We start from the raw sequence: 14,238 nt of genomic DNA, 5'->3' as shown, positions 1-14,238 counted from the left end.
ATCCATAGATAAACATAGATATTGTAACAGCAGTCTACTTTCAAGCACATCCATAGATAAACTTAACTTTTGTAACCGCAATTTACTGTCAAGTACATCTATAGATAAACATAATTATCATAACAGCAGTTTACTTTCAAGCACATGAATAGATCAACATAGATAAACATAGTTATTGTAACAGCAATTTACTTTCAAGCACATCCATAGATAAACATAAGTTTTGTAACAGTAAATGCAATTTTAATACATCTCTAACATTAGCAATTTATCCTTCTGGGGTTTTGGTTACAATAAATTCCATAACCATGTATTTATACTAAAATGCATTTGCAATTTGAAGCTTAAGAAATGGTACTAAACACACAGCATGGAGGCTGACTGAAGAACAGAATAAATAACACAATTTAACGACTGCACAACCATATTTTTTCACTTATTACTGAAATAAGAAAGAACAAGACTATATACAGGAGGCCATGAAGGTAGACGGAGGTCAATGAATGACGATGAGGGGCGATGGAAGGGTGTGAGGGAAAAGAAATCTATTTGGACCTAATTAGCATATGTCATCTTACCTCCCACAGCTTTGAGAGTGTTCCTAGTTGGTCCGGTATGGTGGTTATTTCTTTGTTGTAACTAATGTCCAATGTACACAAAGCAGTCAGCTGACCAAGTCCTTTTGGTATCTGGTTCATAAAAAAATGGATTTATGAAAAACGTGCATTAAAAACAGGAAAGAATTGATGATAAAGATTTTTTTACATGGACTCTCTTGCAATTTGCATATGAATTTGATATCTGGAAATGTCATAAAACATACACGTATGGTAAATCACACTGAGAGTGCGTCCAAATATTAATATAAAAACAATTTGCATATACCAAAGGCAACCCAGATTAATCCAAGGTAAAAGACAAAAAAAAAAATTGAAACACTCTGTATGATCATATAAACTGATTCAATATCACCAAACGTCAATAAAAAGAGTCAATGCATTTCCAACCCGATATGCTAATAAAGATTAACACATATTTACATAAAGGAAAATCTAAGCATTACAAATCAATTCTGGACTCATTTGATGTCTGTGATGATCGCCCTAAAAGGCTTGTTTGCATCCGGGATTCTGTGCTCAAAAAGCATTAAGAAAATTACAAGGCAGACAGACAGACAGACAAATTGTTTGCCCCACTTTGGTTTCACAGGAATGCTGTATAGTTAATAGCATCATATTTACTTCAACAGAAAAATCTTCAAACAAAGAAAGCAGGTTATTTTGTTTCCATGGTAACCAGCCTGCATTAAAGCAGCTTTCTGAGTTGATATTGACTAAAAATATGTTATGCTTCTTGGTAATGAAATCTCAGTACGATGTACGTCATTTGCTGACAAGTCAATATCCCCTTCAAATTATACTGCAACAGTTGACAAATTATGAAATTTTCAATTTGTTTTTACATTTGATTAATATTCCTTTATGAAAAAGTTTTGGTGTGACAAAATGTTGACGAGCAAATCAATTTCAACTATTACTCCCTACTTAAGCTTCAAGTGAATCAAATAATGTAGGAGGGTACTTGTTATTGATCAATATCCTATCATATTTTGAAGAATACTTGCAGATATGCTAGTAGATTTGGCAAAATTGTCACACACACTCAAGAAGATAATTTACAGGGACTTTTATAGTCCTTAATAGTTGGGACAAACCTTGCCAATCTTATTGTGAGACAAAAGCAACTTCTCCAATTTGAGCCAGTTCCGCAAGTCAAACTTCTTATCGAGACTCAACTGCAATAAATGAAAGTAGGGAAAAGTGGTCATCAAAATACCAGTTTAGGTTCTGCTTCGCAACAGGTTGTAAGAAACCAGGAGAAAACACGGCGACAAAATGGGATGTATTTTACAAGTGAGAATTTCTCAGAATGTCAACAGATGACAAAGTGAAGCCCCCAAAAAAAGAAATTCAAGTTGGTATTGAAATTCAGTGACACGCTGTCTTGTTTGTGTATAACTTTGTTGATAGTGAACACTGTACGTTCTACATAGAAAACATTATGAAAATATAATAGTATACTGTGTAAGATATTGACACAAGGTAACATTTCTAGCAAGTATGAGGTCAGAATATTAGTTTTTCTTAAGTGGAAATAGTGACTAATACATACATGTTTAGCTTTCATCATGCAGAAACTTTACAGGAAAACGGCATCCCATGATGTGATCACTTTGTAATGACTCTATTTACTTTAACTAAAAATATATATGAATAATGACAACAGGAGGATTTCATGGAATTGGTGTCTCATTGCATTAATCCTATGGGCTGACCTCTCTAACAAGAAAGCAATAGACTTTGTAAGATGTCCATTTTGTCAGCAAATTTATCACCTAACTCCCCCCCCCCAGCCTTCCCCTCTTATCACTCCCTCCCACCTTCCCCTCTCCATCTCACCTTCCCCTTTCTCACTCCCTCCCACATTCCCTTCTCTTAACTCCCTGCCACCTTCCCCTCTCCTCACTCCCTCCCACCTTCCCCTCTCCATCTCACCTTCCCCTTTCTCACTGCCTCCCACATTCCCCTCTCTTCACTACCTCCCACATTCCCCTCTCTTCACTACCTCCCACCTTCCCCTCTCCTCAATCCCTTCCTCCTCTATCATAGTAGCTTACTTCTTTAATCTTGTTGTGCGAGAGATTGACCTCTCTCAGAGATGAACTCTTCCACTGATAAGGAGCAGCAAAGGTGCTGATGCCATTGTTACTCAGGTCAATACTCTTCAGACTAGCATGAAAATCAAAAATCAAAATATATTGAGAAGAACAACATAAAAGAAAAGAAGAAAAAAGGAAGGAAGGTAGGATAACCTTAATTAATTTCCTTTAAGATAGATCTGAGGTAGATTTGCTTCCATTGAGATAAAAGAAATACTGTTAACAAACTACTCATCTAATGCACACTGCCTGGGTAGGTAATAGATTAAAGTTAGAGTGCCTGATGCTTCTGTCCTAACAGGATCTTCTTCAAAGGCAGTTCCTCAGTCCTTCTAACTCTTATGCAAGAATTCACAGTGGTTTGTAAGTGAAGAGTGTCTTTGTATGTAGCAGTTGAGCAGGTTTCCTTTTTTGTTTAGGAGTCTCAAACTTTGCAACATTCGCAATATCCTCAAGGAAATTAATGCAACTAACAACCAGAGGCTGCAAACATGACTTTTAAACTTTGGAAAGAGTGAGTATACATACCTAGGCAGACTGAGTACAAACCCAGGGACATCACTTCCCAGTTTGTTGTTTCCTAGTTTCAAAACGTTCAACTTTGTCAGATTCTCTGGAGGGTGCATTGGAAGACTTTCTACAAAATAATAAAAAATGATGACAAAACCATGACAAAAACAAATTAAAAAACTTTAGGTGAATTTACTTTAACAATTATTGGTGAATTAGAAAACAATATTAGAAGAATAAAATATTCCCAATATCATCCGAAATCCATGCAATGATAAAACATTTGGCTTCACCTAACAAGAAATTTTAAATGAATTGAAAAATTTAGTATCATTAAAGATTTTGAAATATTCAGTATCATTAAAGATATTGCTATATTCAGTATCATTAAAGATATTGAAATATTCAGTATCATTAAAAATAATGAAAAATTCAGTACCATTAAATATTTGGATATATTTTTCAGTATCACTAAACATATTGAAAAATTTAGTTCCATTAAAAAACAATTTATGAGAGGTTAACCTTTATATATTAGACAATTTTCAGTGAAGAAAGAAAATTCTTGTAGTATGTCTTAGTCCAAAATCAAATACATTCAAATTTTGAAGATAACTTGATAGGAACATCCAGTTTTTGAAACACGCATACTAATTTCAATTATCTACTTCAAATATCCATCACGCATCATAGCTACTTTTTAACTTTGTAAAGTGTTCTGTTTTGTTTCAAGTCTGTAGAAGTGCCCATAAATTCATTTGTCATTATGACATCATGATATATCCGTGACTACCGAATCCCCTCTCATTTCCCAACCCCAATGGAAATGGCAATGCGTGAGGCTCTGTTGCTTGACTACATGAATACTACTTCATAATCTCCTAAAAAAAATATATTAAGTAATATGCAGGATCTACTCCAGCCTCTTCGTTAGAATTATTTTGCTTCGATGGTGATTATTAAAGCTAATAGTCATCAAAATACAGGCTAAGAAATAGCACAATCTACTCCAGCCTTCTCATTAGAATTATTTTGCTTTGACGGTGATTATTAAAGCTAATAGTCATCAAAATACAGGCTATAACATTAGCAGGATCTACTCCAGCCTTCTGATAAGAATTATTTTGCTTTGATGGTGTGGGGAAGTAGCTGAAAATAGATGACCTTTAATTAATGTAACGAGAACTAAAGGTGAAACTTCAAAAGGATCAAGATAGGAGGAATGGACAAACCAAGTTTATTGTGTGAGAGATTCAATGTTTCCAGGCACGGACAGCCTTCCAGAAACACACCGGGTACATCGGACATTAGATTGTGCGAGAGATTTAGCGTTGTGAGACATGGCAGGGCCAAGGACTGCTCTGACAACGCTGAAATGTTTGTCCTAGAAATAAAGAGAAGAAAATCTATTTTGAAATATGGATTAATATCAATGCAGAAAGGAAACATTGTAAGAAGCAATTGAATGTGCAATTTGCTTCAGTCCATAAACTATTATCATTCTTATGAGCCAGATTGCAAGAGCTGAGGTGGTTCTCATAACGATTGTGTTTATTTCACAGAATGGAGATGATAAGTCAAGATTGTACCCTTTGATGTGCAACCATGTGCAACCGTGTGCAACCACAAAGGGAGCAGTGCAAGTGGGAGGTAAAGCAGTGGTTTGGCAACATTTGGATGGTATCACTAGATCGGTTGTGAAGCTGTAACAAAACTTGGAAAATGTAAAACATTTGGATAGATAGACAACCTTCTGCAGTAAAAATGAAAGAAAATGAAAAAAGTCCATTTACCTTTGAAGCACAAGCACCCTCAGGTTGGGGGTGTACTCTGATAGCCACATAGGACACTTCCCAATTGGATTATGGGATATGTCCAACTCATGGAGAGCTTTACACGAATCTTCCGGCACATCTGGCAGGCTGTAGATCTTTGAAAAGAAAAATGAAGTCATCTGTTGATTTAAAGCTTTTTTTTTTTCTTAATTTAAACCATATTCAAACTTATTTTAACAACACTTAAGGGAGGTAATGACCTTTAATTGAAAATAAATAAATTTATATTCATGATCTGTCAAATCCTATAATTGAGCATATTTCAGAAGAAATTTGGTACCTTAAATTTTAACCAAAAACTGCTGTTTGATATGAGAGTATAAAGTAAACTGAAGAATACACAAAACCTACTTTAATTCTTTTATTAACTTTTGATTTATTATTTGTACATATAGTACATGCTATTTCAAGCTTTACAACTCTTAACTGTTTTCCATATCCTATTTATAAATATGTTCTTCCATGTATTTATACTGGATATTAAAAAACTTGAAATCTTGATTATTAGCCACAATGAAATCTGTACTTAATAAATTTTTAAATATTCCCATTTTCCCCCAGAAACTGCAGACGTAACAAACAAGGTGTCTCATTTAGGTGTTTTTTTCCTTGTTTCTCAAACTGTGATGATAGGCCGATGTCAAAAGCTGCGATTCTCCCTTTTCCAAAGTAAGATTGAAAAGGCTAGAATGTCCTACCTCATTGCTTGAAACATTCAGTACTTGAAGTTTACTGCAGTAACTGAAGGTTTCTGCAGGAAAGCTAATCAGCTGGTTACCGCTCACATCAAAATTATCCAACTCTTGTAATGCCTAAAGTGAAGGAAAGAGACAAATTAAATTCATCAAACATAAAAGTAGCAGACCTATCCAATGATGCATTTTCAAAGAATTTTCTTCAAGGATATATATGACAACAGTTTCTGACACCTTTTAAACCCTGCAGTTCCACCGCAGTACAATCTTTCATTAATAATTTTTCTTTCTTATTGTTTGACCATCATTTGTTTCAAATTTGCAGGTATTTTTGACAGAAATATAAAGAAGAATCTTTAATAGTAAATTTATTGGTTTTCAAGAGAAACTTTAGAAATGCACAAAATAAAATGATGTTACCTGGAGAATATCCTTTGTCACTTCGGTCAGCTTATTTTTGGATAGATCCAATTTTGTGAGATTTTGAAATTGAGAGAGCAGATATCTCTCTGAGAGGATAGCATCTAAGCTGGAGATGCTGTTTGAAGACAGATTCAGGTAAGTGATAATGGGGGACCAGTCAATGCTACCAGTGGTGGAGGATGAAGATAGTCTATGCCTCTTCCGTTTTGGCAAGGACAGTTCTAGGAAATATAAAGCATTTTTAACATTTAGGATATTTTTAGGTAATATTAGCTGCAGTTTTCTTAACCACATGAAGACTGATTGTATGGTGGTGGTGTAAAGAAATGTAGAATGCTATAGAATGCTACAGTGAAGTGTTTTGTAATGCAGCATCCTGCAGTGTAGTTTAATGTAATGCAGCATCCTACAGTGTAATGCAGCAACCTACAATGTAGTGCAATGCAGCATCCTACAATGTAGTGTTATGCAGCATCCTACAATGTAGTGTAATGCAGCATCCTACAATGTAGTGTTATGCAATGCAGCATCCTACAGTGTAGTATAATGTAATGCAGCATCCTACAGTGTAATGCAATGCAATGCAATGCAGCATCCTACAGTGTAGTATTATGTAATGCAGCATCCTACAATGTAATGTCAAGTAAATGCAGCATCCTACAGTGTAATGCAATGCAGTGCAGCATCCTACAGTGTAGTATTATGTAATGCAGCATCCTACAATGTAATGTCAAGTAAATGCAGCATCCTACAATGTAGTGTAAAGCAGAACCTTACAATGTAGTATAATGCAATGTAGCATCCTACAGTATAATGTAATGCAGCATCATACAGTGTAATGTCATGTAATGCAGCATCCTACAATGTAGTGTAATGCAGAACCCTACATTGTAGTATCATGTAATGCAGAATCCTACAATATAGTGTAATGCAGTATCCTACAATGTAGTATTATGTAATGCAGCATCCTACAATGTAATGTCAAGTAAATGCAGCATCCTACAAAAAGATGTAGTATAAAGCAGAACTCTACAATGTAGTATAATGTAATGCAGCATCCTACAGTATAATGTAATGCAGCATCATACAGTGTAATGTAATGCAGAACCCTACATTGTAGTATCATGTAATGCAGCATCATACAGGGAATGCAATGCAGCATCATATAGTGTAGTGTCATATAATGCAGCATTCTAGAGTGCAATTCAATGCAGCATAATACAGTGTAGTATATTGTAATGCAGCATCCTACAGTGTAATGTAATGCGATACAGCACCCTACAATGTAGTGTAATGCAATGTAGCACCCTACAATGCAGTGTAATACAGCACCCTACAATGTAGTGTAATGCAATGCAGCATCCTACAGTGTAGTGTTATGTTATACAGTGCAGAGTACTACAGCTGAATGGTATCATAATTGACAACAATATATATGGCTCAATAAAAAATATCTGTACTGTTTATATTTACGTTTAATCCTAATGTTACAAAACTTTGTAAAGACTCGTAACAAGTAGTGGAATGAGCAATACCTACATATATCTTTTTGGCAAAACTGAATATCACTTACTACGTCTGTAAGGTGTACTAGCAAACACATCTTTGGGTAAAGGGTCTTGCATCTGGGCATCAGAGGCATAATCTTCCATTGCACTACTCTCACTCACCTCTGCAGCAGACAAGGCTGTTAAAACAATGTAGACAGACACCATTAATGTAAAGCAATGATTTCAATAGTTTATTTAATGCTGAATATCTTAAAAACGCAATATTTAAGGTACGTCACCATCACTAACTATGTTTAATTAAGGACGGGGGGGGGGGGTATGATTTATCAAAACTCAATATCTGCCTTTAGTCGTCCTTTAAAAGTCATTACGTTTGTATTGTTTGGATTTATTTTGAATTTTAAAATCTGAAAACAAAGCTTCTCTGAACACTTACCAAGGCGTGGTGACCGTAATATTGGCGAGGTTGATTCATAAAGAGAGTAGTCTGATGTTTGCAGTCTTTTCTGTGGAGTAAAGTTAAAGAGAAAAAAAAGGTGTAAAGTAGAGCAACCATAAAATATTGACACTTTTGGAATCTGAGTTTCGAGACTGAATTTGGAAAGATTATCGAATACAGATACCCTACTGATGAGTTTATCTGTTTGCTATCCTACATGCCAAGACTGCATCTGGAATGAAACTCAAATTAAGGCGTGGCACGGTTACAAAGGGAATCAGGACAAGAACTCAAAGCAAATGTCAGTTTTAAAGCAGTCGGACTGACTGACTGACTGACTTGAAGATAGCTTACCAGTTGACCATCACTAATCGGTGACAGAGAATTTGTAGCGGACAGATTATCTGTTTGAGTGAGACTCAGAGATGTAGTATCCGGAATTGAGCCGTGGAAAGATTTCAAACCATCTTCTAATAAAGAATCTAACACAGAACAAGTGAACAGTAAACGAAAAAAGGTTCATATTTCTTGTCTTTGAATATGCATTGAACCTAAAATGTTCCAAATTTAATATTCTTTGTCGCAGGTGTGTTTACATATACCCTAAAGGGTTTGCAATTTGCACAATATATAAGAAACTCATTTTTTTTGTCTGCCTTTATCAAACTTCAAATGTTGACTTTTGTCTCTATATATACCACTTTTAGTTATTAATTCATTTCTTCTCAGCATTATCAAAGTTCAAATGTTGAGTTTAATTTGAGTTTTGTCCCTATATATATATATATCTATATATATATATATATATATATATATATATACCAGATTTTAGTTAAAAATTCATTTTTGTTCCTCAGCATTTTCAAACTTCAAATGTTGGGTTTACTTTGATTTTTGTCCCTATATATATATACCACATCTGAGTTACTTTGTAGATGTTTCCAGACAAGCCTTTTCATATAAACATGTTTCAAGTGCATCTCCTCAATACCTCCTTGGAAGCTGTCCAGCCACCGAGGGTCATCAGCATGGATGGGCAGTTCTGCACTCGATAAAGATGGCTTCCTTAGAGGGATGAAGCTTGATGGTCTTCTGATACCCGAAGAAGAATCGAGAGACAGTAGTCTCCTCCTGCCTGCAAAACATGAAAAGAGGAAACCAAAAATCATTCATATGAAGGGTCATAATGGAAAAAGTTGATGACTATATTCAAGAACCAAAAACTAAATAACTTACCTTGATTGTATTTTTCAAGAATCACAAATAAAATAAGCTTAACTGCTCAAAGAGATCTTTGGGGGTAGATTAGCGATGGGAGGGATCAATGTAGCTTTAGTAAATGACAATACAGTATTAAAGCGTTGCACACAATTGGTAGTCAAAAACATCTTGTACACATCTAAATGGAAAAACTTACAAAAAATATATATACTTTATGAAGTTTTGCTTTAAAGCTAATTTGTTAATCAAAGGTAAAGGTGCCGATTCATGATGGCTGATAAGGGGTTGGGATGGGGGAGGGGGATGGTAGCAAAAGGGGGAGGAGGAAAGATGATATGTTTTGAGATAGGAACAGTATACACCATGCCCAAGTCCAAGCCTGTGGATGCTGTCAGCCAGCAGTTTCCAGCATAAAGCCAGATGTAGCAGATGGAGTAACACACTGGGTGAACCCCTACCCCCATTAATCTGTGCACAGTTACTCTTACCAAATGTAGTGCCTTCTGAAATAGAGTAGGACCTCTTGTCTCTGGCAAATGCAGCTGACCTGAGAGGAATCACTGAGTCCACTTCTGTGATGTTGTCAACTCCAGAATGCCTTCTTGTTGCAATAGGTCTTTGTCTGTGCACAGGACTGGTCTCTGTGATGACTACTAAAATAATTAAAATGTAATTACAATTACTTCAAAACAAAAACAATATTAATCAATATAAATAATGTAACTAATAACAAATCAGTACATCAGTGCTCTGCTTTCTAATTTCTTTTCATTTTTATTGTATCTTGTTAAGGGTGCCACATTCTTTACCTCGTCCGTATGAGATATATAAAGCATATTTTCTTTTCAGTCAAATTGATCTGATACTTTCGAACAATACTATTTTATGACTCTCCCTCCTTTTGTATTTTCAAGAGACAACTTAAAACATTTCTGTTTGATTCCTAGTTTCTTTTTTCCTTGGTTCCTTTGTCTCTTTCCTACTTTTGTAAAGCGCTTTGAAACGCTGTATTAAGTGCTATCTAAATGTAATTTATTATTATTATTATTATTGTTAGGCTCTCTATTATCTTGACCATTTCAAGTACAGAAGAGAATTGTAAAAAAAATATAGGGAATATTTTGACAAGTTAAAGTCATGTTTTCCTTTGTTTAGAATGTCACGAGTCAAATAGTTGACATAACTGCCTGGTACATTTTTCTTTCCTGATCCAAGATGGGATTTGGCAAAGAAAATTATAAAAGAAATGATTAACTACGCATTAATAAAAAGTACATGGATTCTCACTTTGAATCACATTACTTTGTCAAACACCAAAATGACAGAACTCTTTCACCACCAGGGGTGCAGCATGTATACTTAAAAACCTCCCCACTCCCTCCAGAATGAAATAAGAGGGACTCAGCCATCCCCCATCCCCCCACTGGCAGACAAAAAAAACCCAAAATCCCTGTGTACATTAAACATACATATAATAGGAATATGCTGTACAGCGTAACAGTCTAACGTTTTTTCAACATGTTTCAAAGTTACAAGATGTTGTACCATTTCACAGTTCAGCATCCTCTGTTTTACCTAAAGTTCATAAAGGGGGCAGGGGGTGCCTTACACCCCTCCCCTGGATGACATCAAGATTACCCCCCTCACCAATTAAAAATGGTGGTTATGCCCCTGAATCCAACATATTGAAATTAATATTTTACCTAGTATGTAATAATTTTGTCACATTTTCTACAGACTGATCCTGATGGTTCTTTCATACACTGTTAGATAAATAAATTCTTCTGTATCCCTGCCTTCTCCCCTTCTCCCCCCCCCCCTCCCAATCACTCCTCTTCTCATAGCTCTCTTCCACCCATTTTTTCCGTCACACCTTTCTTTCTTTGTCCTTCTCCAGTTTATTCCCTACTCCCTTCCCTTAATCCTCTCTTTGTCCCTCCTCTGTTAATCTCCTACCTCTCCTCTTCCCCTGCTGGTTTCTTTCTTTCTTCTCTCCATCCCTTGTCTACTAATCCCCTTACATCTATCTCTTTGTGTTCACCATGCTCATTAACCTTTCTGTATTCTGTGCATGTTTTTGTCCCTTCTGTTACTGTTACTTGTCATTTAGGCTCTGAAGAAGATCCTGCTAGAATCGAAACATCAGGCCAATTTACTTTAACGCAGTTCTTACACAGGCTCTCTAGTGGATAAGCAGTTTGCTAACAGTTTTATTTTATTTTGTAAGATAAATAGTCTTTTACATACAAAACTTTAGTAATTTTTGTAACAAACAACTTTATGTGCATTACCTGCTTCACTACTCAATAAAGACACAGTGTCCACATCGTCTGGTTTGATGAGAGAGAGCGATGACCGTCTCTTGTTCTGCTCGCTCAGGAGATGTCGCATCCTGTTCCGTTTATGTCTCTGCGCTTCCTTGGAGAGGATGCGAGAGGCCAGCGATGAGTCTACGGCCGATATGTCTAGAGGGAAGGTCAGAGATGAAAAGTGAAAGCAAGATTGACTTGAAAATAGCGAAAATTAATAATTATGAATTTGTATATCAGCAGGTTAGCCTTCCAATATTTCACAATTTCCACCACCAATGAAATTGATGACCAGATATTTCAAGTACCAAATAATTAATTTTGATAAGAGTGGCGGAACGAATCTATCATATAAGAGATTAGCGAATAAATTTCATCAAAGTTTAAACTGCCTGTTACTACTACTGAAGATTTATTTACTCTCATGAGTTTGGAAGACAGGAGACTTAGGCGTGAGTTGCTAGAGGCTGGGCAAGCAGCCCACTCTTAGACATCACCCTCTCAAACACCCCCCCCCCCATCCACCTGTCTTACCCCCACTCAATTTGGGTGTATCGAGTAATAACTATACTTACTGGCAGTAGAACTTATGAATACCTTGGCCCCCACCCCCTGTCTTACCACTTAATTTGGGTGTAGTGAATTATAACTATACTTACTGACAGTAGAAGTTATGAATGCCTTGGTAGCCTCTTTACCAAAGGTTGGGAAGAACCATTTTGCATGGAGGTCATTTAAGGACAGATTACTCCAGGTGACATTACCAACTGTGAGGAGAAGAAACGAGCAGAACATGAAAGAAATCAGAACAGCTATATCCATCCAACAATATAAAAAACAAATAAAAAAAGAAAGAAAGAAATTCAGTGGAAATTCAGGCATACTAATGTTGACAGCCTTATAGCCAGCATTCATGGGTTAAATAACAACTATCATAGTCCCCCCAAACAAACCTACAACAACCCCACCCCAAACTGACACCTTCTTTTGGTGATGTCAATGTATAGTAGCTTGAGATTATCATTAACTGGATACTTTTTCTGCACCCATCTTTCCCCACCTCTTCCCCATCCTCCCCTCAAACCTCTTCCCCCATCCTCCCCACCTCATCCCCATCACCCCCCCTTCTTCCCCCTCTCTTCTAACTCATCCACAGACCCTTGGTTATGCACACACTAACCTTCTTGATCGTAGCCAATATATGCTAGTATGATACCAGCCAGATGGTGAAACTTCAAATCCAAGCAATATTTAAGTGCTGTTTGCATGTCACTCACATTCTGTTTAAAGAAATGATCATAATATTAACAATAATTATAATTCATGAGGGGTTTATTCATCTGGTATTGCACAGCAAAATAACAAACAATATGAGCAAGTTGCTAAGCAAATACACAGATGTAGTATACACAGCAACCATAGTATATTAGAAGACAAACATTAGAGCCTTCAAAACAGCTACAGAAGATTCAAACACTAAATTATTCCCTTTTGATATCTAAAGCTGATTGTCATTGTATCCAAATTTTAACTTGCCAGCTTTTCAAAATCGAACATTTTTGGTAAACACAAGTAAACACAGCTCATTGTCACATTTTTCTCATTGGTTTTGATAGAGAGAAGTCTAAGATAACTATCAGTTCATCTATTTCAACTGTTAGTCAATCTATCTAAAAGATCTTTGTGGTTACAACAAACTGACTATTTCTGAGTAGCTAGTTACCATCAAATGTTTCAGCATCTATGCATGAAATTTGTATTAAAGGTTTGGTATTTTCATTTAGAAACCTTTGATGACTGTTGAACAATAACACTCATTAAATGTGCAAGTCTCTTTTGTCTTAAGTAAAGGATCTCATCTAAGATTCAGCTACTTCACCTTTCCTTTCACAGTGCAGTTTTGGCAAACACCAGGATGCATAAAATCCAACTCAAAGCCAGTTTTAACTTGAAGACTTTCAAATTACCTGCTCGAGGATTAAAACCATCATCTCCTCGTTGTTGTTCTGGCAAGAATAACAGAGGGGAGATTCTCTTCCACTTCCTGTGTTAACATTAGCACCCAGCTGGAGTAACACCTCCACTCCCTGAGGAACAAACATGAAGAAGAAACTTAATATGGAGCCATTTTCTTTTCTCATAGTGATATACACAAAGAGAATCCGGCACACGCACACACAATAAAAGAGCCAATTTTGACAGTCCAATGACAGAACAGACATTTAAAGTGTGCTAGGCTAGATATGTCTACAGTCAAAACAATTACAAACTGCATAACCAGGATATTTTACGCTATTTTGTTATGTAATCAACAGTTTAATTCAGAAGTCAGTGAAAAGTATATCTCTGCAGTATTTTAATGGAACCCTCGTCATTTTCCATCCTAGAAAGATTGACACGGTCAGTCAAAATATGTTATATCAGTTATAAAAGCATTGGATATATTGTGTACATTATTACTGATTACTTCATCTGACTGAAATCATTACTCACCCGATTGAGATTATTCTTGCAGGCCCAGATAATCATCTCATTCTTAAAATCCCATCTGCAGCAGAGGATGTAGAGTACCTCAC

The 14,238-nt window shown here is 36.0% G+C and overlaps 1 protein-coding gene across 1 annotated transcript in view; it reads right to left on the bottom strand.

Annotated features, from left to right (window-relative positions):
* The window catches only part of LOC139961122 (leucine-rich repeat serine/threonine-protein kinase 2-like), a 50,784-nt gene extending 36,547 nt beyond the window's left edge, over positions 1 to 14,237 (bottom strand). The window contains exons 1-18 of the mRNA XM_071960025.1: positions 14,156 to 14,237; positions 13,630 to 13,749; positions 12,843 to 12,942; positions 12,322 to 12,429; positions 11,645 to 11,818; positions 9,842 to 10,006; positions 9,124 to 9,267; positions 8,487 to 8,614; positions 8,130 to 8,199; positions 7,756 to 7,869; positions 6,180 to 6,403; positions 5,763 to 5,876; positions 5,023 to 5,159; positions 4,462 to 4,613; positions 3,248 to 3,356; positions 2,678 to 2,789; positions 1,715 to 1,795; positions 579 to 689 (exon numbers count right to left, since the gene is read on the bottom strand). Of these exons, the coding sequence (XP_071816126.1) occupies positions 579 to 689; positions 1,715 to 1,795; positions 2,678 to 2,789; positions 3,248 to 3,356; positions 4,462 to 4,613; positions 5,023 to 5,159; positions 5,763 to 5,876; positions 6,180 to 6,403; positions 7,756 to 7,869; positions 8,130 to 8,199; positions 8,487 to 8,614; positions 9,124 to 9,267; positions 9,842 to 10,006; positions 11,645 to 11,818; positions 12,322 to 12,429; positions 12,843 to 12,942; positions 13,630 to 13,749; positions 14,156 to 14,191 (2,199 nt within the window). The 5' untranslated portion in view covers positions 14,192 to 14,237. The remainder of the gene's footprint in view (positions 1 to 578; positions 690 to 1,714; positions 1,796 to 2,677; positions 2,790 to 3,247; positions 3,357 to 4,461; positions 4,614 to 5,022; positions 5,160 to 5,762; positions 5,877 to 6,179; positions 6,404 to 7,755; positions 7,870 to 8,129; positions 8,200 to 8,486; positions 8,615 to 9,123; positions 9,268 to 9,841; positions 10,007 to 11,644; positions 11,819 to 12,321; positions 12,430 to 12,842; positions 12,943 to 13,629; positions 13,750 to 14,155) is intronic.
* Between the last annotated feature and the right edge of the window lies 1 nt (position 14,238).

Source organism: Apostichopus japonicus, chromosome 20 (genome assembly GCF_037975245.1).
Source record: "Apostichopus japonicus isolate 1M-3 chromosome 20, ASM3797524v1, whole genome shotgun sequence".
In the NCBI taxonomy this organism is placed as follows: Eukaryota; Metazoa; Echinodermata; class Holothuroidea; order Aspidochirotida; family Stichopodidae; genus Apostichopus; species Apostichopus japonicus.
The sequence above is the reverse complement of the archived record's forward strand: the minus strand, read 5'-3'. Positions and strand labels throughout refer to the sequence as shown.